At 41.1% G+C, this 24,400-nt stretch overlaps 1 protein-coding gene across 1 annotated transcript in view; it reads left to right on the top strand.

The window, feature by feature from the left end:
* Positions 1 to 24,400, top strand: part of LOC128642753 (multidrug and toxin extrusion protein 1-like) — a 433,625-nt gene that overhangs the window by 212,467 nt on the left and 196,758 nt on the right. The window contains exon 7 of the mRNA XM_053695544.1: positions 15,087 to 15,131. Coding sequence (XP_053551519.1) covers positions 15,087 to 15,131 — 45 coding nt within the window. The remainder of the gene's footprint in view (positions 1 to 15,086; positions 15,132 to 24,400) is intronic.

The raw sequence follows: 24,400 nt of genomic DNA, 5'->3' as shown, positions 1-24,400 counted from the left end.
AGGGTCCCTGGATCTGGACAGATACCTGGGAAGTTTCTTGTTTAGATGAGAGGCCATCAGATCTATTTCTGGAAGACCACAGATTTGAACAATCTGAAGAAAAACCTCTGGGTGAAGGGACCATTCGCCTGGATGTAACGTCTGGCGACTGAGATAATCCACTTCCCAATTGTCTACACCTGGGATGTGAACCGCAGAAATTAGACAGGAGCTGGATTCCGCCCATACAAGTATCCGAGATACTTCTTTCATAGCCTGAGGACTGTGAGTCTCACCCTGATGATTGACATATGTCACGGTTGTGACATTGTCTGTCTGAAAGCAAATAAACGATTCTCTCTTCAGAAGAGGCCAGGACTGAAGAGCTCTGAAAATCGCACGGAGTTCCAAAATGTTGATTGGTAATCTCGCCTCCTGAGATTCCCAAACCCCCTGCGCTGTCAGAGATCCCCATACAGCTCCCCAACCTGACAGACTCGCATCTGTTGAGATCACAGTCCAGGTTGGGCGAACAAAGGAAGCCCCTTGAACTAAACAATGGTGATCTATCCACCACGTCAGAGAGTGTCGTACATTGGGATTTAAGGATATTAATTGTGATATCTTTGTATAATCCCTGCACCATTGGTTCAGCATACAAAGCTGAAGAGGTCGCATGTGAAAACGAGCAAAGGGGATCGCGTCCGATGCAGCAGTCATGAGACCTAGAATTTCCATGCACAAGGCTACCGAAGGGAATGATAGAGACTGAAGGTTTTGACAGGCTGAAACCAATTTCAGACGACTCTTTTCTGTTAGAGACAAGGTCATGGACACTGAATCTATCTGAAAACCCAAAAAGGTTACCTTTGTCTGAGGAATCAACAAACTCTTGGGTAAATTGATCCTCCAACCATGTTTTTGAAGAAACAACACAAGTTGATTCGTGTGAGATTCTGCAGAATGTAAAGACTGAGCAAGTACCAAGATATCATCCAAATAAGGAAATACTGCAATACCCTGTTCTCTGATTACAGAGAGAAGGGCACCGAGAATCTTTGAAAAGATCCTTGGAGCTGTTGCTAGGCCAAACGGAAGGGCCACAAACTGGTAATGCTTGTCTAGAAAAGAGAATCTCAGAAACTGAAAGTGATCTGGATGAATTGGAATATGAAGATATGCATCCTGTAAATCTATTGTGGACATATAATGCCCTTGCTTAACAAAAGGCAGAATAGTCCTTATAGTAACCATTTTGAATGTTGGTATCCTTACATAACAATTCAATATCTTTAAATCCAGAACTGGTCTGAAGGAATTCTCCTTCTTTAGTACAATGAATAGATTTGAGTAAAACCCCAGACCCTGTTCCAGAACTGGAACAGGCACAATTACCCCGGCTGACTCTAGATCTGAAACACATTTCAGAAATGCCTGAGCTTTCACTGGGTTTATTGGAATGCGAGAGAGAAAAAATCTCTTCGCAGGTGGCCTTACCTTGAAACCTATCCTGTACCCTTGAGAAACAATGTTCTGAATCCAAAGACTTTGAATCGAATTGATCCAAATATCTTTGAAAAATCGTAACCTGCCCCCTACCAGCTGAGCTGGAATGAGGGCCGCACCTTCATGTGGACTTGGGAGCTGGTTTTGACTTTCTAAAAGGCTTGGTTTTATTCCAGATTGGAGAAGGTTTCCAGACAGAAACCGTTCCTTTAGGGGAAGGGTCAGGCTTCTAATCCTTATTCTGACAAAAGGAACGAAAACGATTAGCAGCCCTGTATTTACCTTTAGATTTTTTGTCCTGAGGCAAAAAAGTTCCTTTCCCCCCAGTAACAGTTGAAATAATAGAATCCAACTGGGAACCAAATAATTTATTACCTTGGAAAGAAAGAGCAAGCAAAGTTGATTTGGAAGACATATCTGCATTCCAAGTTTTAAGCCATAAAGCTCTTCTAGCTAAAATAGCTAAAGACATATACCTGACATCAACTCTAATGATATCAAAGATGGCATCACAAATAAAGTGATTAGCATGTTGAAGAAGTTTAACAATGCTATGAGTATTATGGTCTGATACTTGTTGTGCTAAAGCCTCCAACCAAAAAGTGGAAGCGGCGGCAACATCAGCCAAAGAAATAGCAAGTCTAAGAAGATTACCTGAACATAAATAAGCTTTCCTCAGAAAGGATTCAATCTTCCTATCTAAAGGATCCTTAAAGGAAGTACTATCTGCCGTAGGAATAGTAGTACGTTTAGCAAGAGTAGAGATAGCCCCATCAACTTTAGGGATTTTGTCCCAAAACTCTAATCTATCAGATGGCACAGGATACAATTTCTTAAACCTTTGAGAAGGAGTAAATGAAGTACCCAAATTATTCCATTCCCTAGAAATTACTTCAGAAATAGCATCAGGGACAGGAAAAACTTCTGGAATAACCATAGGAGGTTTAAAAACCGAATTTAAACGTTTAGTAGATTTAGTATCAAGAGGACTAGAATCCTCCATTTCTAAAGCGATTAAAACTTCTTTAAGTAAAGAGCGAATAAATTCCATCTTAAATAAATATGAAGATTTATCAGTGTCAATATCTGAGACAGAATCCTCTGAACCAGAGAAATCCTCATCAGAAACAGACAAATCAGAATTATGATGGTCATTTTAAATTTCATCTGAAAAATGAGAAGTTTTAGAAGACCTTTTACGTTTATTGGAAGGAGGAATAACAGACATAGCCTTCCTAATAGATTTAGAAACAAATTCTCTTATATTAACAGGAACATCCTGAGTATTAGATGTTGAGGGAACAGCAACAGGTAATGGTATATTACTAATGGAAATACTATCTGCATTAGAAAGTTTATCATGACATTCATCACAAACTACAGCCGGAGGAACAGTTACCAAAAGTTTACAACAAATACACTTAACTTTGATAGAACCAGCATCAGGCAGCGTTTTTCCAGAAGTAGATTCTGATCCAGGGTTAATCTGAGACATCTTGCAATATGTAATAGAAAAAACAACATATAAAGCAAAATTATCAAATTCCTTAAATGACAGTTTTAGGAATGGGAAAGAATGCCAATGAACAAGCCTCTAGCAACCAGAAGCAATGAAAAAATGCGACTGAAATAATGTGTAAAAAAGGTGGAGACAAAAATGACGCCCACATTTTTTAGCACCAAAAAAGACGCCCACATTATTGGCGCCTCAAATTTTTTGGCGCCAAGAATGACGCCACATCCGGAACGCCGACATTTTTGGCGCAAAACGTCAAAAAAATAATCACGAACAACTTCCGGCGTCAAGAATGACGCCGGAAATGACAACAGAAATTTTTTGCGCCAAAAAAATCCGCGCCAAGAATGACGCAATAAATTGAAGCCCACAGGGAAAAAAGTCAATTTGAAAACAATTTTTAAGGTAAGAAAAAAATGGAATATTCATATGCATTAACCCAAATATGAAACTGACTGTCTGAAATAAGGAATATTGAACATCCTGAATCAAGGCAAATATAAGTTTAAAGACATATATTTAGAACTTTACATATAAAGTGCCCAACCATAGCTTAGAGTGTCACAAAAAATAAGACTTACTTACCCCAGGACACTCATCTACATATAGTAGATAGCCAAACCAGTACTGAAACGAGAATCAGTAGAGGTCATGGTATATAAGAGTATATCGTCGATCTGAAAAGGGAGGTAAGAGATGAATCTCTACGACCGATAACAGAGAACCTATGAAATAGATCCCGTAGAAGGAGACCATTGAATTCAAATAGGCAATACTCTCTTCACATCCCTCTGACATTCACTGCACTCTGAGAGGAAAACCGGGCTCCAGCCTGCTGCGGAGCGCATATCAACGTAGAATCTAGCACAAACTTACTTCACCACCTCCACAGGAGGCAAAGTTTGTAAAACTGAATTGTGGGTGTGGTGAGGGGAGTATTTATAGGCATTTTGAGGTTTGGGAAACTTTGCCCCTCCTGGTAGGAGTGTATATCCCATACGTCACTAGCTCATGGACTCTTGCTAATTACATGAAAGAAAATGGAATATTTTCCACAAAAGGCCATTAATTAGATGTGCATTGATTATGACAACTTGCATATGACAATTCTTGTTTTTTTTAAGCAGAAGTGCAACTGTAAAATATTAAAAAGAACTGTATCAGCTGTATGTAATGCCGTTGCACATATTACTTAGCAGTCTGGAAGTCCAAAGAGATTAATTCTGATTGGATTTCTTCCCAAAACGTCCCTCCATAACATTTTAGTCTACAGTAGTTTTAGTTAGTCGACTAAAATGTCAATAGATTTTCGTTACAGTTTCAGTCATTATAACTTAGTTTTTATTTAATTTTAGTCACTGAAAAAGTGTTGACGAAAATTATTAGTCGACTAAATGAACACTGTTATGAAGACTTCCAGTTCATTTACACATAATATCTTGGCTCACCCTAGCAGCACTTACTAAGAAAGGCATGAGCAGAAAAACAAGTGTAAAGGGAAAGTAAACTCTATGCAATTCTAAGGCCTAGATTTGGAGTTCGGCGGTAAAAGGGCTGTTAACGCTCCGCTGGCTTTTTTCTGGCCGCACCATAAATTTAACTCTGGTATCGAGAGTTCAAACAAATGCTGCGTTAGGCTCCAAAAAAGGAGCGTAGAGCATTTTTACCGCAAATGCAACTCTCGATACCAGAGTTGCTTACGGACGCGGCCGGCCTCAAAAACGTGCTCGTGCACGATTCTCCCATAGGAAACAATGGGGCTGTTTGAGCTGAAAAAAAACCTAACACCTGCAAAAAAGCAGCGTTCAGCTCCTAACGCAGCCCCATTGTTTCCTATGGGGAAACACTTCCTACGTCTGCACCTAACACTCTAACATGTACCCCAAGTCTAAACACCCCTAACCTTACACTTATTAACCCCTAATCTGCCGCCCCCGCTATCGCTGACACCTGCATATTTTTTTTAACCCCTAATCTGCCGCTCCGTAAACCGCCGCAACCTACGTTATCCCTATGTACCCCTAATCTGCTGCCCTAACATCGCCGACCCCTATATTATATTTATTAACCCCTAATCTGCCCCCCTCAACGTCGCCGACACCTGCCTACACTTATTAACTCCTAATCTGCCAAGCGGACCTGAGCGCTACTATAATAAAGTTATTAACCCCTAATCCGCCTCACTAACCCTATCATAAATAGTATTAACCCCTAATCTGCCCTCCCTAACATCGCCGACACCTACCTTCAATTATTAACCCCTAATCTGCCAAGCGGACCTCACCGCTACTATAATAAATGTATTAACCCCTAAAGCTAAGTCTAACCCTAATACTAACACCCCCCTAAGTTAAATATAATTTACATCTAACAAAATTAATTAACTCTTATTAAATAAATGATTCCTATTTAAAGCTAAATACTTACCTGTAAAATAAATCCTAATATAGCTACAATATAAATTATAATTATATTATAGCTATTTTAGGATTAATATTTATTTTACAGGCAACTTTTTAATTATTTTAACCAGGTACAATAGCTATTAAATAGTTAAGAACTATTTAATAGTTACCTAGTTAAAATAATAACAAATTTACCTGTAAAATAAATCCTAACCTAAGATATAATTAAACCTAACACTACCCTATCAATAAATTAATTAAATAAACTACCTACAATTACCTACAATTAACCTAACACTACACTATCAATAAATTAATTAAACACAATTCCTACAAATAAATAAACTAGCTAAAGTACAAAAAATAAAAAAGAACTAAGTTACAAAAAATAATAAAATATTTACAAACATAAGAAAAATATTACAACAATTTTAAACTAATTACACCTACTCTAAGCCCCCTAATAAAATAACAAAGCCCCCCAAAATAAAAAATTCCCTACCCTATTCTAAATTTAAAAAGTTACAAGCTCTTTTACCTTACCAGCCCTGAACAGGGCCCTTTGCGGGGCATGCCCCAAGGATTTCAGCTCTTTTGCCTGTAAAAAAAAACATACCATACCCCCCCCCCCCCAACATTACAACCCACCACCCACATACCCCTAATCTAACCCAAACCCCCCTTAAATAAACCTAACACTAAGCCCCTGAAGATCTTCCTACCTTGTCTTCACCATACCAGGTTCACCGATCCGTCCTGGCTCCAACATCTTCATCCAACCCAAGCGGGGGTTGGCGATCCATCATCCGGTGCTGAAGAGGTCCAGAAGAGGCTCCAAAGTCTTCCTCCTATCCGGCAAGAAGAGGACATCCGGACCGGCAAACATCTTCTACAAGCGGCATCTTCAATCTTCTTCCATCCGGTGCGGAGCGGGTCCATCTTGAAGCAGGCGACGCGGATCCATCCTCTTCTTCCGTTGTCTCCCGACGAATGACGGTTCCTTTAAGGGACGTCATCCAAGATGGCGCCCCTCGAATTCCGATTGGCTGATAGGATTCTATCAGCCAATCGGAATTAAGGTAGGAATTTTCTGATTGGCTGATGGAATCAGCCAATCAGAATCAAGTTCAATCCGATTGGCTGATCCAATCAGCCAATCAGATTGAGCTCGCATTCTATTGGCTGTTCCGATCATGATGGATCGCCAACCCCCGCTTGGGTTGGATGAAGATGTTGGAGCCAGGACGAATCGGTGAACCTGGTATGGTGAAGACAAGGTAGGAAGATCTTCAGGGGCTTAGTGTTAGGTTTATTTAAGGGGGGTTTTGGTTAGATTAGGGGTATGTGGGTGGTGGGTTGTAATGTTGGGGGGGGGGTATGGTATGTTTTTTTTTACAGGCAAAAGAGCTGAAATCCTTGGGGCATGCCCCGCAAAGGGCCCTGTTCAGGGCTGGTAAGGTAAAAACATAATTTATGCCTACCTGATAAATTCCTTTCTTCTGTAGTGTGATCAGTCCACGGGTCATCATTACTTCGGGGATATTACTCCTCCCCAACAGGAAGTGCAAGAGGATTCACCCAGCAGAGCTGCATATAGCTCCTCCCCTCTACGTCACTCCCAGTCATTCGACCAAGGACCAACGAGAAAGGAAAAGCCAAGGGTGAAGTGGTGACTGGAGTATAAATTAAAAAATATTTACCTGCCTTAAAAACAGGGCGGGCCGTGGACTGATCACACTACAGAAGAAAGGAATTTATCAGGTAAGCATAAATTATGTTTTCTTCTGTTAAGTGTGATCAGTCCACGGGTCATCATTACTTCTGGGATACCAATACCAAAGCAAAAGTACACGGATGACGGGAGGGATAGGCAGGCTCTTTATACAGAAGGAACCACTGCCTGAAGAACCTTTCTCCCAAAAATAGCCTCCGATGAAGCAAAAGTGTCAAATTTGGAAAATTTGGAAAAAGTATGAAGCGAAGACCAAGTTGCAGCCTTGCAAATCTGTTCAACAGAGGCCTCATTCTTGAAGGCCCAAGTGGAAGCCACAGCTCTAGTAGAATGAGCTGTAATTCTTTCAGGAGGCTGCTGTCCAGCAGTCTCATAAGCTAAACGAATTATGCTACGAAGCCAAAAAGAAAGAGAGGTAGCGGAAGCTTTTTGACCTCTCCTCTGCCCAGAGTAAATGACAAACAGAGAAGACGTTTGTCGAAATTCCTTAGTTGCCTGTAAGTAAAATTTTAGAGCACGGACTACATCCAGGTTGTGCAGTAGACGTTCCTTCTTTGAAGAAGGATTTGGGCATAAAGAAGGAACAACAATCTCTTGATTGATATTCCTGTTAGTAACTACCTTAGGTAAGAACCCAGGTTTAGTACGCAGGACTACCTTATCCGAATGAAAAATCAAATAAGGAGAATCACAATGTAAGGCTGATAATTCAGAGACTCTTCGAGCCGAGGAAATAGCCATTAAAAATAGAACTTTCCAAGATAACAACTTTATATCAATGGAATGAAGGGGTTCAAACGGAACGCCCTGTAAAACATTAAGAACAAGGTTTAAACTCCATGGTGGAGCAACAGTTTTAAACACAGGCTTAATCTTGGCCAAAGCCTGACAAAAAGCCTGGACGTCAGGAACTTCTGACAGACGTTTGTGTAACAGAATGGACAGAGCTGAGATCTGTCCCTTTAATGAACTAGCAGATAAACCCTTTTCTAAACCTTCTTGTAGAAAAGACAATATCCTAGGAATCCTAACCTTACTCCAAGAGTAACCTTTGGATTCACACCAATATAGGTATTTACGCCATATCTTATGGTAAATCTTTCTGGTAACAGGTTTCCTAGCCTGTATTAAGGTATCAATAACTGACTCAGAAAACCCACGTCTTGATAAAATCAAGCGTTCAATTTCCAAGCAGTCAGCTTCAGAGAAGTTAGATTTTGATGTTTGAAGGGACCCTGTATCAGAAGGTCCTGTTTCAGAGGTAGAGACCAAGGTGGACAGGATGACATGTCCACCAGGTCTGCATACCAAGTCCTGCGTGGCCACGCAGGTGCTATTAGAATCACTGATGCTCTCTCTTGTTTGATTCTGGCAATCAATCGAGGAAGCAACGGGAAGGGTGGAAACACGTAAGCCATCCTGAAGTCCCAAGGTGCTGTCAGAGCATCTATCAGGACTGCTCCTGGATCCCTGGATCTGGACCCGTAACGAGGAAGCTTGGCGTTCTGTCGAGACGCCATGAGATCTATCTCTGGTTTGCCCCAACGTCGAAGTATTTGGGCAAAGACCTCCGGATGAAGTTCCCACTCCCCCGGATGAAAAGTCTGACGACTTAAGAAATCCGCCTCCCAGTTCTCCACTCCCGGGATGTGGATTGCTGACAGGTGGCAAGAGTGAGACTCTGCCCAGCGAATTATCTTTGATACTTCCATCATAGCTAGGGAGCTTCTTGTCCCTCCCTGATGGTTGATGTAAGCTACAGTCGTGATGTTGTCCGACTGAAACCTGATGAACCCCCGAGTTGTCAACTGGGGCCAAGCCAGGAGGGCATTGAGAACTGCTCTCAATTCCAGAATGTTTATTGGCAGGAGACTCTCCTCCTGACTCCATTGTCCCTGAGCCTTCAGAGAATTCCAGACGGCACCCCAACCTAGAAGGCTGGCGTCTGTTGTTACAATTGTCCAGTCTGGTCTGCTGAATGGCATCCCCCTGGACAGATGTGGCCGAGAAAGCCACCATAGAAGAGAATTTCTGGTCTCTTGATCCAGATTCAGAGAAGGGGATAAGTCTGAGTAATCCCCATTCCACTGACTTAGCATACACAGTTGCAGTGGTCTGAGGTGTAAGCGTGCAAAGGGTACTATGTCCATTGCCGCTACCATTAAGCCGATTACCTCCATGCATTGAGCCACTGACGGGTGTTGAATGGAATGAAGGGTGCGGCAAGCACTTTGAAGTCTTGTTAGCCTGTCCTCTGTCAGGTAAATCTTCATTTCTACAGAATCTATAAGAGTCCCCAGGAAGGGAACTCTTGTGAGTGGAACGAGTGAACTTTTCTTTTCGTTCACCTTCCATCCATGTGACCTTAGAAATGCCAGCACTAACTCTGTATGAGACTTGGCAGTTTGAAAGCTTGAAGCTTGTATCAGAATGTCGTCTAGGTATGGAGCTACCGAGATTCCCCGCGGTCTTAGTACCGCCAGAAGAGCACCCAGAACCTTTGTGAAGATTCTTGGAGCTGTAGCCAATCCGAATGGAAGAGCCACAAACTGGTAATGCCTGTCTAGGAAGGCAAACCTTAGGCACCGATAATGATCTTTGTGAATCGGTATGTGAAGGTAAGCATCTTTTAAATCTACAGTGGTCATGTACTGACCCTCTTGGATCATAGGTAAAATTGTCCGAATAGTCTCCATCTTGAACGATGGAACTCTTAGGAATTTGTTTAGGATCTTTAAGTCCAGGATTGGTCTGAAAGTTCCCTCTTTTTTGGGAACCACAAACAGATTTGAGTAAAACCCCTGTCCCTGTTCCGATCGTGGAACTGGATGGATTACTCCCATTAACAAGAGCTCTTGTACGCAGCGTAGAAACGCCTCTTTCTTTGTCTGGATTGTTGACAATCTTGACAGATGAAATCTCTCTCTTGGAGGAGAGTATTTGAAGTCCAGAAGGTATCCCTGAGATATTATCTCTAGCGCCCAGGGATCCTGAACATCTCTTGCCCAAGCCTGGGCGAAGAGAGAAAGTCTGCCCCCCACTAGATCCGATCCCGGATCGGGGGCCCTCAATTCATGCTGTTTTAGGGGCAGCAGCAGGTTTCCTAGTCTGCTTGCCCTTGTTCCAGGACTGGTTAGGTTTCCAGCCTTGTCTGTAGCGAGCAACAGCTCCTTCCTGTTTTGGTGCAGAGGAGGTTGATGCTGCTCCTGCTTTGAAATTACGAAAGGAACGAAAATTAGACTGTCTAGTCTTGGCTTTGGCTTTGTCCTGAGGCAGGGCATGGCCTTTACCTCCTGTAATGTCAGCGATAATCTCTTTCAACCCGGGCCCGAATAAGGTCTGCCCTTTGAAAGGTATATTAAGCAATTTAGACTTAGAAGTAACATCAGCTGACCAGGATTTTAGCCACAGCGCCCTGCGTGCCTGAATGGCGAATCCTGAATTCTTCGCCGTAAGTTTAGTAAGATGTACTACGGCCTCCGAAATGAATGAATTAGCTAGTTTAAGGACTCTAAGCCTGTCCGTAATGTCGTCCAGAGTAGCTGAACCAATGTTCTCTTCCAGAGACTCAATCCAGAATGCCGCTGCAGCCGTGATCGGCGCAATGCATGCAAGGGGTTGCAATATAAAACCTTGTTGAACAAACATTTTCTTAAGGTAACCCTCTAATTTTTTATCCATTGGATCTGAAAAAGCACAGCTATCCTCCACCGGGATAGTGGTACGCTTAGCTAAGGTAGAAACTGCTCCCTCCACCTTAGGGACCGTTTGCCATAAGTCCCTTGTGGTGGCGTCTATTGGAAACATTTTTCTAAATATCGGAGGGGGTGAGAACGGCACACCGGGTCTATCCCACTCCTTAGTAACAATTTCAGTAAGTCTCTTAGGTATAGGAAAAACCTCAGTACTCGTCGGTACCGCAAAATATTTATCCAACCTACACATTTTCTCTGGTATTGCAACTGTGTTACAATCATTCAGAGCCGCTAACACCTCCCCTAGTAATACACGGAGGTTTTCCAGTTTAAATTTAAAATTTGAAATATCTGAATCCAGTCAGTTTGGATCAGAACCGTCACCCACAGAATGAAGTTCTCCGTCCTCATGTTCTGCCACCTGTGACGCAGTGTCTGACATGGCCCTAATATTATCAGCGCACTCTGTTCTCACCCCAGAGTGATCACGCTTACCTCTTAGTTCTGGTAATTTAGCCAAACCTCAGTCATAACAGTAGCCATATCCTGTAATGTGATTTGTAATGGCCGCCCAGATGTACTCGGCGCTACAATATCACGCACCTCCCTCTGAGCGGGAGATGTAGGTACTGACACGTGAGGCGAGTTAGTCGGCATAACTCTCCCCTCGTTGTTTGGTGAAATTTGTTCAATTTGTACAGATTGACTTTTATTTAAAGTAGCATCAATACAGTTAGTACATAAATTTCTATTGGGCTCCACTTTGGCATTGCAACAAATGACACAGGTATCATCCTCTGAATCAGACATGTTTAACACACTAGCAAATAAACTTGTAACTTGGAAATACAATTCAATTTGAATAATATTAAAACGTACTGTGCCTTTAAGAAGCACAGAAGATCTATGACAGTTGAAAATTAATAAATTGAAACAGTTATAGCCTCAATCCTTGTAAATAACACAACTTTAGCAAAGGTTTAATCCCATTAGCAAAGATAACAAATTCTGAAAGCAGGAAACAAATTACAGAATAAACGTTTTTTATCTCAGTCAAACTATAATTCTCACAGCTCTGCTGAGAGAAATTACCTCCCTCAAAATAAGTTTTGAAGACCCCTGAGCTCTGTAGAGATGAACCGGATCATGCAGGGAATACAATGAGTTGCTGACTGAAATATTTGATGCGTAGTAAAAGCGCCAAAAAACGTCCCCTCCCCCTCACACACAGCAGTGAGGGAGAACAGAAACTGTCAGAAAACAGATTAAGCAACTGCCAAGTGGAAAAATAGTGCCCAAACATTTATTCACTCAGTACCTCAGTAAATGAAAACGATTTTACATTCCAGCAAAAACGTTAAACATAATCTCTAGTTATTAAACAGCTTTATGTATTTCTTACAGTGTAATTCTAGTGAAGTACCATTCCCCAGAATACTGAAGTGTAAAGTATACATACATGACATTATATCGGTATGGCAGGATTTTCTCATCAATTCCATTGTCAGAAAATAAAAACTGCTACATACCTCTATGCAGATTCATCTGCCCGCTGTCCCCTGATCTGAAGTTTACCTCTCCTCAGATGGCCGAGAAACAGCAATATGATCTTAACTACTCCGGCTAAAATCATAACAAAAACTCTGGTAGATTCTTCTTCAAACTCTGCCAGAGAGATAATAACACACTCCGGTGCTATTTTAAAATAACAAACTTTTGATTGAAGATATAAAACTAAGTATAATCACCATAGTCCTCTCACACATCCTATCTAGTCGTTGGGTGCAAGAGAATGACTGGGAGTGACGTAGAGGGGAGGAGCTATATGCAGCTCTGCTGGGTGAATCCTCTTGCACTTCCTGTTGGGGAGGAGTAATATCCCAGAAGTAATGATGACCCATGGACTGATCACACTTAACAGAAGAAAGAGCTTGTAACTTTTTTAATTTAGAATAGGGTAGGGAATTTTTTATTTTGGGGGGCTTTGTTATTTTATTAGGGGGCTTAGAGTAGGTGTAATTAGTTTAAAATTGTTGTAATATTTTTCTTATGTTTGTAAATATTTTATTATTTTTTGTAACTTAGTTCTTTTTTATTTTTTGTACTTTAGCTAGTTTATTTAATTGTATTTATTTGTAGGAATTGTGTTTAATTAATTTATTGATAGTGTAGTGTTAGGTTAATTGTAGGTAATTGTAGGTAGTTTATTTAATTAATTTATTGATAGGGTAGTGTTAGGTTTAATTATATCTTAGGTTAGGATTTATTTTACAGGTGAATTTGTTATTATTTTAACTAGGTAACTATTAAATAGTTCTTAACTATTTAATAGCTATTGTACCTGGTTAAAATAATTAAAAAGTTGCCTGTAAAATAAATATTAATCCTAAAATAGCTATAATGTAATTATAATTTATATTGTAGCTATATTAGGATTTATTTTACAGGTAAGTATTTAGCTTTAAATAGGAATCATTTATTTAATAAGAGTTAATTAATTTTGTTAGATGTAAATTATATTTAACTTAGGGGGGTGTTAGTATTAGGGTTAGACTTAGCTTTAGGGGTTAATACATTTATTATAGTAGCGGTGAGGTCCGCTCGGCAGATTAGGGGTTAATAATTGAAGGTAGGTGTCGGCGATGTTAGGGAGGGCAGATTAGGGGTTAATACTATTTATGATAGGGTTAGTGAGGCGGATTAGGGGTTAATAACTTTATTATAGTAGCGCTCAGGTCCGCTCGGCAGATTAGGGGTTAATAAGTGTAGGCAGGTGTCGGCGACGTTGAGGGGGGCAGATTAGGGGTTAATAAATATAATATAGGGGGGGTCGGCGTTGTTAGGGGTAGCAGATTAGGGGTACATAGGGATAACGTAGGTGGCGGCGCTTTGCGGTCGGAAGATTAGGGGTTAATTATTTTAAGTAGCTGGCGGCGATGTTGTGGGGGGCAGGTTAGGGGTTAATAAATGTAATACAGGGGTCGGCGGGGTTAGGGGCAGCAGATTAGGGGTACATAAGTATAACGTAGGTGGCGGTCGGCAGATTAGGGGTTAAAAATTTAAATCGAGTGGCGGCGATGTGGGGGGAGCTCGGTTTAGGGGTACATAGGTAGTTTATGGGTGTTAGTGTACTTTAGGGTACAGTAGTTAAGAGCTTTATGAACCGGCGTTAGCCAGAAAGCTCTTAACTCCTGCTATTTTCAGGCGGCTGGAATTTTGTCGTTAGAGCTCTAACGCTCACTTCAGAAACGACTCTAAATACCAGCGTTAGAAAGATCCCATTGAAAAGATAGGATACGCAAATGGCGTAGGGGGATCTGCGGTATGGAAAAGTCACGGCTGAAAAGTGAGCGTTAGACCCTTTAATCACTGACTCCAAATACCAGCGGGCGACCAAAACCAGCGTTAGGAGCCTCTAACGCTGGTTTTGACGGCTACCGCCGAACTCCAAATCTAGGCCTATGCATTTGAAATAACATTGTTTAATGAAGTTAAAACTATTTATTTTTTAAGTTTCCAATTTACTTCTATTATAAAATTTGCTTTGTTCTCATGTTATTCTTTGTTGAAGAAGTATCTAGATAGGTAATGTGCACATGTCTGGGGCACTACATGACAAGAAATAGTGCTGCCATCTAGTGCTCTTGCTAATGTATAACAATGCTGCAAAACTGCTGCCATATAGTGCTGCAGACACGTGCACGCTCCTGAACTTGCTTTCTTGCTTTTCCACAAAGGACAACAAGAAAACATAGAAAATTTGATAATAGAAGTACATTGCAAAGTTATTTCAAATTGAATGTTCTATTTGAATCATGAAAGAAAAAAAATGGTTCCACGTCCCTTTAAATTGTGATAGAAAGACTCTTAACTAATGGGCCCTTACCAAAAAAAAGAGAGGAGAGTTGTTGAAATTTAAATGGAAAAAGTATAATGTGTGATGTATTTTGTATTTTTTATTTATTTTACAATAAAACTTCAACTAAATTGATAGGAGGTCATGACATATTGGCTTTTGGGTGTCATAGTTGTAGAACGTTGACATCCTGAGAATCTCTGCCACTGTCATCCTGGCTGCACTCTTGTGGTCAGATAACAACTGAAATCCCAATAGTAAAAGTGCTGTGAGAGAAGAAAGTCAATAATCTGCAAATTAATATAAATAAAAACTCTGTCAATGTTCATTAAAAAAGAAATAACTGTATCACTGCTTTAGGTCTTTAATTCACTGATTCATTTTATGTCTTGTCCAGGCTACATTTCTGTACAATCTAGAGGCAAAATATTTGCAAAACCAAGTAAGTAATCCTGCCCATATATACGCATTTAGAAAACATAATTTATGCTTACCTGATAAATTCCTTTCTTCTGTAGTGTGATCAGTCCACGGGTCATCATTACTTGTGGGATATTAACTGCTCCCCTACAGGAAGTGCAAGAGGATTCACCCAGCAGAGTTGCTATATAGCTCCTCCCCTCTACGTCACCTCCAGTCATTCGACCAAGGACCAACGAGAAAGGAGAAGCCAAGGGTGTAGTGGTGACTGGAGTATAATTTAAAAAATATTTACCTGCCTTAAAAAACAGGGCGGGCCGTGGACTGATCACACTACAGAAGAAAGGAATTTATCAGGTAAGCATAAATTATGTTTTCTTCTGTTAAGTGTGATCAGTCCACGGGTCATCATTACTTGTGGGATACCAATACCAAAGCAAAAGTACACGGATGACGGGAGGGATAGGCAGGCTCTTTATACAGAAGGAACCACTGCCTGAAGAACCTTTCTCCCAAAAATAGCCTCCGAGGAAGCAAAAGTGTCAAATTTGTAAAATTTGGAAAAAGTATGAAGCGAAGACCAAGTTGCAGCCTTGCAAATCTGTTCAACAGAGGCCTCATTCTTAAAGGCCCAAGTGGAAGCCACAGCTCTAGTGGAATGAGCTGTAATTCTTTCAGGAGGCTGCTGTCCAGCAGTCTCATAAGCTAAACGAATTATGCTACGAAGCCAAAAAGAGAGAGAGGTAGCAGAAGCTTTTTGACCTCTCCTCTGACCAGAGTAAACGACAAACAGGGAAGACGTTTGTCGAAAATCTTTAGTTGCCTGTAAATAAAATTTAAGGGCACGAACTACATCCAGATTGTGCAAAAGACGTTCCTTCCTCGAAGAAGGATTTGGGCACAAGGATGGAACAACAATCTCCTGATTGATATTCCTGTTAGTGACTACCTTAGGTAAGAACCCAGGCTTAGTACGCAGAACTACCTTATCCGAGTGAAAAATCAAATAAGGAGAATCACAATGTAAGGCTGATAACTCAGAGACTCTTCGAGCCGAGGAAATAGCCATTAAAAATAGAACTTTCCAAGATAACAACTTTATATCAATGGAATGAAGGGGTTCAAACGGAACACCCTGTAAAACGTTAAGAACAAGGTTTAAACTCCATGGTGGAGCCACAGCTTTAAACACAGGTTTAATCCTGGCCAAAGCCTGACAAAAAGCCTGAACGTCTGGAACTTCTGACAGACGCTTGTGTAACAGAATGGACAGAGCTGAGATCTGTCATTTAAGGAACTAGCGGATAACCCCTTTTCTAAACCTTCTTGTAGAAAAGACAATATCCTAGGAATCCTAACCTTACTCCAAGAGTAACCTTTGGATTCGCACCAATATAGGTATTTACGCCATATTTTATGGTAAATCTTTCTGGTAACAGGCTTCCTAGCCTGTATTAAGGTATCAATAACTGACTCAGAAAAACCACGCTTTGATAAGATCAAGCGTTCAATTTCCAAGCAGTCAGCTTCAGAGAAGTTAGATTTTGATGTTTGAAAGGACCCTGAATCAGAAGGTCCTGTTTCAGAGGTAACGACCAAGGTGGACAGAATGACATGTCCACCAGATCTGTATACCAAGTCCTGCGTGGCCATGCAGGCGCTATTAGAATCACTGATGCTTTCTCCTGTTTGATTCTGGCAATCAATCGAGGAAGCATCGGGAAAGGTGGAAACACATAAGCCATCCTGAAGGTCCATGGTGCTGTCAAGGCATCTATCAGGACCGCTCCCGGATCCCTGGATCTGGACCCGTAGCGCGGAAGCTTGGCGTTCTGTCGAGACGCCATGAGATCTATCTCTGGTTTGCCCCAACGTCGAAGTATGTGGGCAAAGACCTCTGGATGAAGTTCCCACTCCCCCGGATGAAAAGTCTGACGACTTAAGAAATCCGCCTCCCAGTTCTCCACCCGGGATGTGGATTGCAGACAGGTGGCAAGAGTGAGACTCTGCCCAGCGAATTATCTTCGATACTTCCATCATTGCTAGGGAGCTTCTTGTCCCTCCCTGATGGTTGATATAAGCTACAGTCGTGATGTTGTCCGACTGGAACCTGATGAACCCCCGAGTTGCTAACTGGGGCCAAGCCAGAAGAGCATTGAGGACTGCTCTCAATTCCAGAATGTTTATTGGAAGAAGACTCTCCTCCTGATTCCATAGTCCCTGAGCCTTCAGAGAATTCCAGACAGCGCCCCAACCTAGTAGGCTGGCGTCTGTTGTTACAATTGACCAGTCTGGCCTGCTGAATGGCATTCCCCTGGACAGATGTGGCCGATAAAGCCACCATAGAAGAGAATTTCTGGTCTCTTGAATGGAATGAAGGACACGGCATGCATTTTGAAGTTTTGTTAACCTGTCCTCTGTCAGGTAAATCTTCATTTCTACAGAATCTATCAGAGTCCCCAGGAAGGGAACTCTTGTGAGTGGAAAGAGAGAACTTTTCTCTTCGTTCACTTTCCATCCATGCGACCTTAGAAATGCCAGTACTATCTCTGTATGAGATTTGGCAGTTTGAAAGCTTGAAGCTTGTATCAGTATGTCGTCTAAGTACAGAGCTACTGAAATTCCTTGCGGTCTTAGTACCGCCAGAAGAGTGCCCAGAACCTTTGTGAAGATTCTTGGAGCCGTAGCCAGTCCGAATGGAAGAGCTACAAACTGGTAATGCCTGTCTAAAAAGGCAAACCTTAGATACCGGTAATGACTTCTGTGAATCGGTATGTGAAGGTAAGCATCCTTTAAATCCACTGTGGTCAAGTACTGACCCTCTTGGATCATGGGCAAAATTGTTCGAATAGTTTCCATCTTGAACGATGGAACTCTTAGGAATTTGTTTAGGATCTTTAAATCCAAGATTGGCCTGAAGGTTCCCTCTTTTTTGGGAACTACAAACAGATTTGAGTAAAACCCTTGTCCTTGTTCCAACCGCGGAACTGGATGGATCACTCCCATTAATAAAAGATCTTGTACGCAGCGTAGAAACGCTTCCTTCTTTGTTAGGTTTGTTGACAACCTTGACAGATGAAATCTCCCTCTTGGGGGAGAGGATTTGAAGTCCAGAAGGTATCCCTGAGATATGATCTCTAACGCCCAGGGATCCTGAACATCTCTTGCCCAAGCCTGGGCGAAGAGGGAAAGTCTGCCCCCCACTAGATCCGGTCCCGGATCGGGGGCCCTCAATTCATGCTGTCTTAGGGGCAGCAGCAGGTTTTCTGGCCTGTTTGCCCCTGTTCCAGGACTGGTTAGGTTTCCAGCCTTGTCTGTAGCGAGCAACAGCTCCTTCCTGTTTTGGTGCAGAGGAAGTTGATGCTGCTCCTGCTTTGAAATTACGAAAGGAACGAAAATTGGACTATCTAGCCTTGGCTTTGGCCTTGTCCTGAGGCAGGGCATGACCTTTACCTCCTGTAATGTCATCAATAATCTCTTTCAAGCCGGGCCCGAATAAGGTCTGCCCTTTGAAAGGAATATTAAGCAATTTAGATTTAGACGTAACATCAGCTGACCAGGATTTTAGCCACAGAGCTCTGCGTGCCTGAATGGCGAATCCTGAATTTTTAGCCGCAAGTTTAGTTAAATGTACTACGGCATCTGAAATAAATGAATTAGCTAACTTAAGGAATTTAAGTTTGTGTGTGATGTCATCTAGTGTGGATGATTGAAGTGTCTCTTCCAGAGACTCAAACCAAAATGCTGCTGCAGCCGTGACAGGCGCAATACATGCAAGAGGTTGCAATATAAACCCTTGTTGAACAAACATTTTCTTAAGGTAACCCTCTAATTTTTTATCCATTGGATCTGAAAAAGCACAGCTATCCTCCACTGGGATAGTGGTACGCTTAGCTAAAGTAGAAACTGCTCCCTCCACCTTAGGGACCATTTGCCATAAGTCCCGTGTGGCGGCGTCTATTGGAAACATTTTTCTGAATATAGGAGGGGGTGAGAAAGGCACACCGGGTCTATCCCACTCCTTAGTAACAATGTCAGTAAGTCTCTTAGGTATAGGAAAAACGTCAGTACTCGTCGGTACCGCAAAATATTTATCCAACCTACACATTTTTTCTGGGATTGCAACTGTGTTACAATCATTCAGAGCCGCTAATACCTCCCCTAGTAACACACGGAGGTTCTCAAGCTTAAATTTAAAATTTGAAATGTCTGAGTCCAGTTTATTTGGATCAGAACCGTCACCCACAGAATGAAGCTCTCCGTCTTCACGTTCTGCAAACTGTGACGCAGTATCAGACATGGCCCTTGCATTATCAGCGCACTCTGTTCTCATCCCAGAGTGATCACGTTTACCTCTTAGTTCTGGTAGTTTAGCCAAAACTTCAGTCATAACAGTAGCCATATCTTGTAATGTGATTTGTAATGGCCGCCCAGATGCACTCGGCGCTACAATATCACGCACCTCCTGAGCGGGAGATGCAGGTACTGACACGTGAGGCGAGTTAGTCGGCATAACTCTCCCCTCGTTGTTTGGTGAAATATGTTCAATTTGTACAGATTGACTATTTTTTAAAGTAGCATCAATACATTTAGTACATAAATTTCTATTGGGCTCCACTTTGGCATTAACACATATAGCACAGAGATATTCCTCTGAATCAGACATGTTTAACACACTAGCAAATAAACAGCAACTTGGAAATACTTTTCAAAGTAATTTACAAATAATATGAAAACGAACTGTGCCTTTAAGAAGCACAGAAAAATATTATAACAGATAAAATAATTAAGTTATAGCATCAATCTTTGTCAGAATATACAGTTTTAGCAAAGGATTGTTCCCCTCAGCAAATGATAACTAACCCAGGCAGCAGAAAAAAATACACAAATAAACGTTTTTTATATCACAGTCAATACAATCAGCACAGCTCTGCTGTAATGATTACTTCCCTCAAAAAAGACTCTTGAGATCCCTGAACTCTGTAGAGATGAACCGGATCATGCAGGAAGAAAATGAACCTCTGACTGAGTTTTTCTGATGCATAGTAAAAGCGCCAAAAATGGCCCCTCCCCCACACACATAACAGTGAGAGGGATCAGTGAACTGCTCTAATTTAAATCAAAACTATTGCCAAGTGGAAAAAAAGTGCCCAAAACATTTTTTCACCCAGTACCTCAGAGAAAAAAAACGTTTTTACATGCCAGCAAAAAAACGTTTTACCTCAATAATTAATTGTCATTTAAAACCTATTGCAAGTCCCTGCAAAATAGGTTAAGTCTATGTATACAGTTTAAAAGCCAGAGAAGTACCATTTCCCAGAAAACTGAAGTGTAAAATATACATACATGACAGCCTGATATCAGCTACATCTACTGCATTCAAGGCTGAGTTTACATTATAACGGTATGGCAGGATTTTCTCATCAATTCCATGTCAGAAAATAATAAACTGCTACATACCTCTTTGCAGATTAATCTGCCTGCTGTCCCCTGATCTGAAGTTTACCTCTCCTCAGATGGCCGAGAAACAGCAATATGATCTTAACTACTCCGGCTAAAATCATAGAAAAACTCAGGTAGATTCTTCTTCAAATTCTACCAGAGAAGGAATAACACACTCCGGTGCTATTATAAAATAACAAACTTTTGATTGAAGATATAAAAACTAAATATATCACCATAGTCCTCTCACACATCCTATCTAGTCGTTGGGTGCAAGAGAATGACTGGGGGTGACGTAGAGGGGAGGAGCTATATAGCAACTCTGCTGGGTGAATCCTCTTGCACTTCCTGTAGGGGAGCAGTTAATATCCCACAAGTAATGATGACCCGTGGACTGATCACACTTAACAGAAGAAAATAAGGTGATATTTAATTATGTCTTTTTATTTGTAAAATGTAATCTTTGATCTATTTTAACCCCTTCGATGCGCATCGCTACCTGTAGGCGCATTATGAGCCCTTCTCATCATGCAGGGGGATCGGTGATCAAACTCTGTTTTCCTCGAACCCCCGCACTAGAGGCCGGGGGTCGTTGGTGGCCTAGGGGGCGGCACGCTCAGGCTGCTTCATGGGAGTGCCGGCCGAAGTCACCGCTCACAGAAAAATTTACTTTTGAAGTGGGCAGCGGAGCACAGGGTATTTGAATTTTATATCTTTATTAAAAAGTAAGTTATAGCGCATCTGTATTACAACTGGTGAATTAAACTCCATCTAAAATATCTAACATTCCAGATCTGATTTTAAAAAGGGGAGAGTTTACAATCACTTTAATTTTATAACATTGACATCTTTCAGTTGGCATTGCACATATCTCTGAGTATGTAAATGTTACAGTTATACTCATCCACCAAAGTCACTGCGCCATATGAAAAAACACGGTACCATCTGCAAGAACAGTGTTTCTTAAAGGGATAGTAAAATTAAAATGAAACTTGCAAGAATCAGATAGAGCATGTTATTTTAAGACACTTTTAAAATCACTTCTATTTTCAAATGTGCTTTGTTCTCTTGGTTTCCATTGTTGAAAGAGAAAACGCACATGTCCTACACTAGTGGGGCTAGCTGGTTATTGGTGCCTGCACACATTTGTCTCTTGTGATTGGTTAACTAGACGTGTTCAGATAGGTGCCACTAGCTAGCTGAATGAAGCATATTTGATAATAGAAGTAAATTTGAAAGTTGTTTAAAATTATATGTTCTATCCAAATTATGAATAAAATATTTTATTCCTGTCCCTTTAATTGAACTCCTCATGGCACACTAACAGGCCAGATTTTCAGGATTACCTTCGGCGAGCGCAGGTTAATAGCTAGGGGTGTGCTTTTGAATGTTTTTTTAGCATCCAATGGGGAAGAAGGAAGCCATTTGCCACATTTATTCTTGTGAAAGTACAACACACTAAGATCTGGATTTGTGTTGCACTTTCATGAGAATAAATGCGGCTTCAAAAAGAGGTGAATACAGCGAGCGGCCACCATCTTCCACATGCTACTAAAGTATCCAAATGCACATCCAAATGCACCCATGGTAGCGCTTGGCTAAATGTAGCCACCAATCAGCAAGTGCTACCCAGGTTCTGAACCAAAGATGGGCCATCTCGTAAGCTTTACATTCCTTCTTTTTCAAATAAAGATACCAAGAGAACGAAGAAAATTTGATAATAGGAGTACATTACAAAGTTGCTTAAAATTGTTCTATCTGAATCATAAATGAAAACATTTGGGTTCAGTTTCCCCTTAAGCTAAACAAATTTGATGAACACTTTGCAGCAGAGAAACCAAAGCAGGTTACAGGAGTACAGATCACGCCTACTAATGATTTTCATAGCTCCACCCTCTCTTCTCTGCTCCAAAACCCAATGTAAGATACCCACAATACCCACTACATATTAAATGTTATGCTACTCAATCTAATCTGTAAAATGCAGGAGATATGCAAAGTCCAGCTCATCAAATTAGATATATTATATTAATAGTCCGCTGTCCTAATGTAAAGTGAAGGAGACTTAGGTACCACAATCTGTGCAAATATATACAGAAGACCAACAAAGACTTTGTCTGACTCACACAATCAGGTATCTATGCCAAGTCCGTGCCACTGGGAAAATGTTTTTTTACATACACATAACTGCTTACACTTAATTAACTAACGGCCAGATTACGAGTTTTGCGGTAACAGAGGTGCGCTTCTAATGCTCACTTTATTGTCACCGCCCACTTACATACAGCGCTGGTATTACAGGTTTTTATAAAACCGGCGTTAAAAGGCAAGAAGTGAGCATAGAGCAAAATTGAGCTCCATACGCACTCCAATACCAGGACTGCTTAAGTCAGCGGTCAGCTGGTTGTACGTGCTCGTGCACGATTTCCCTATAGACATCAATGGGGGAGAGCCGGCTGAGAAAAAGTCTAACACCTGCAAAAAAGCAGCGTTTAGCTCATTAACGCAGCCCCATTGATTCCTATGGGGAAACTAAATTTATGTTTACACCTAACACCCTAACAAGAACCCTGAGTCTAAGCACCCCTAATCTTACACTTATTAACCCCTAATCTGCCGCTCCGGACATTGCTGCCACCTACATTATAATTATTAACCCCTAATCTGCCGCCCCCAACGTTGCCGCCACTATAATAAACATGTTACCCCTAAACCGCCGTACTCCCGCCTCGCAAACATTAGTTAAATATTATTAACCCCTAATCTGCCGTCCCTAACATCGCCGCCCCCTATCTACATTTATTAACCCCTAATCTGCCGCCCCCAACGTCGCCGCCACTATATTAAATTTATTAACCCCTAAACCTAAGTCTAACCCTAACACCCCCTAACTTAAATATAATAAATAAAAATAAAAACTAATATTAATAACTAAATAATTCCTATTTAAAACTAAATACCTGTAAAATAAACCCTAAGCTAGCGACAATATAACTAATAGTTACATTGTAGCTATCTTAGGGTTTATTTTTATTTTACAGGCAAGTTTGTATTTATTTTAACTAGGTAGATTAGTAAGTAAATAGTTATTAACTATTTACTAACTACCTATCTAAAATAAATACAAAAGTACCTGGAAAATAAAACCTAACCTAAGTTACACTAACACCACACTACAATTAAATACAATTACCTAAATGAAATACAATTAAATAAATTCAATAAAATTAGCTAAATTACAACAAAAACCCCCACTAAATTACAGAAAATAATAAACAAATTACAAGATCTGTAAACTAATTACACCTAATTTAATAGCCCTATCAAAATAAAAAAGCCCCCCCAAAATAAAAAAAAAAAACCCTAGCCTAAACTAAACTACCAATAGCCCTTAAAAGGGCCTTTTGCTGGGCATTGCCCCAAAGAAATCGCTCTTTTTCCTGTAAAAAAAAAATACAACAACCCCCCCAACAGTAAAACCCACCACCCACACAACCAACCCCCCAAATAAAAGCCTAACTATAAAAACCTAAGCTCGCCATTGCCCTGAAAAGGGCATTTGGATGGGCATTGCCCTTAAAAGGGCATTTAGCTCTTTTTCCGCCCAAAAGCCCTAATCTAAAAATAAAACCCACCCAATAAACCCTTAAAAAAACAACTAACAGTAACCCCCTGAAGATCGACTTACTGTTCTGAAGACCGGACATCCATCCTCAAGGAAGCGGCAAAAGTCTTCATCCAACCGTGCCGAAGTCCTCAACGAAGCCGGGAGAAGTCTTCATCCAAGCCGGGCAAAGTGGTCCTCCAGACGGGCAGAAGTCTTCATCCAGACGGCATCTTCTATCTTCA

The sequence above is a fragment of the Bombina bombina genome, chromosome 12 (genome assembly GCF_027579735.1).
Source record: "Bombina bombina isolate aBomBom1 chromosome 12, aBomBom1.pri, whole genome shotgun sequence".
In the NCBI taxonomy this organism is placed as follows: domain Eukaryota; kingdom Metazoa; phylum Chordata; class Amphibia; order Anura; family Bombinatoridae; genus Bombina; species Bombina bombina.
This window is presented reverse-complemented; position numbering and strand designations above follow the sequence as displayed.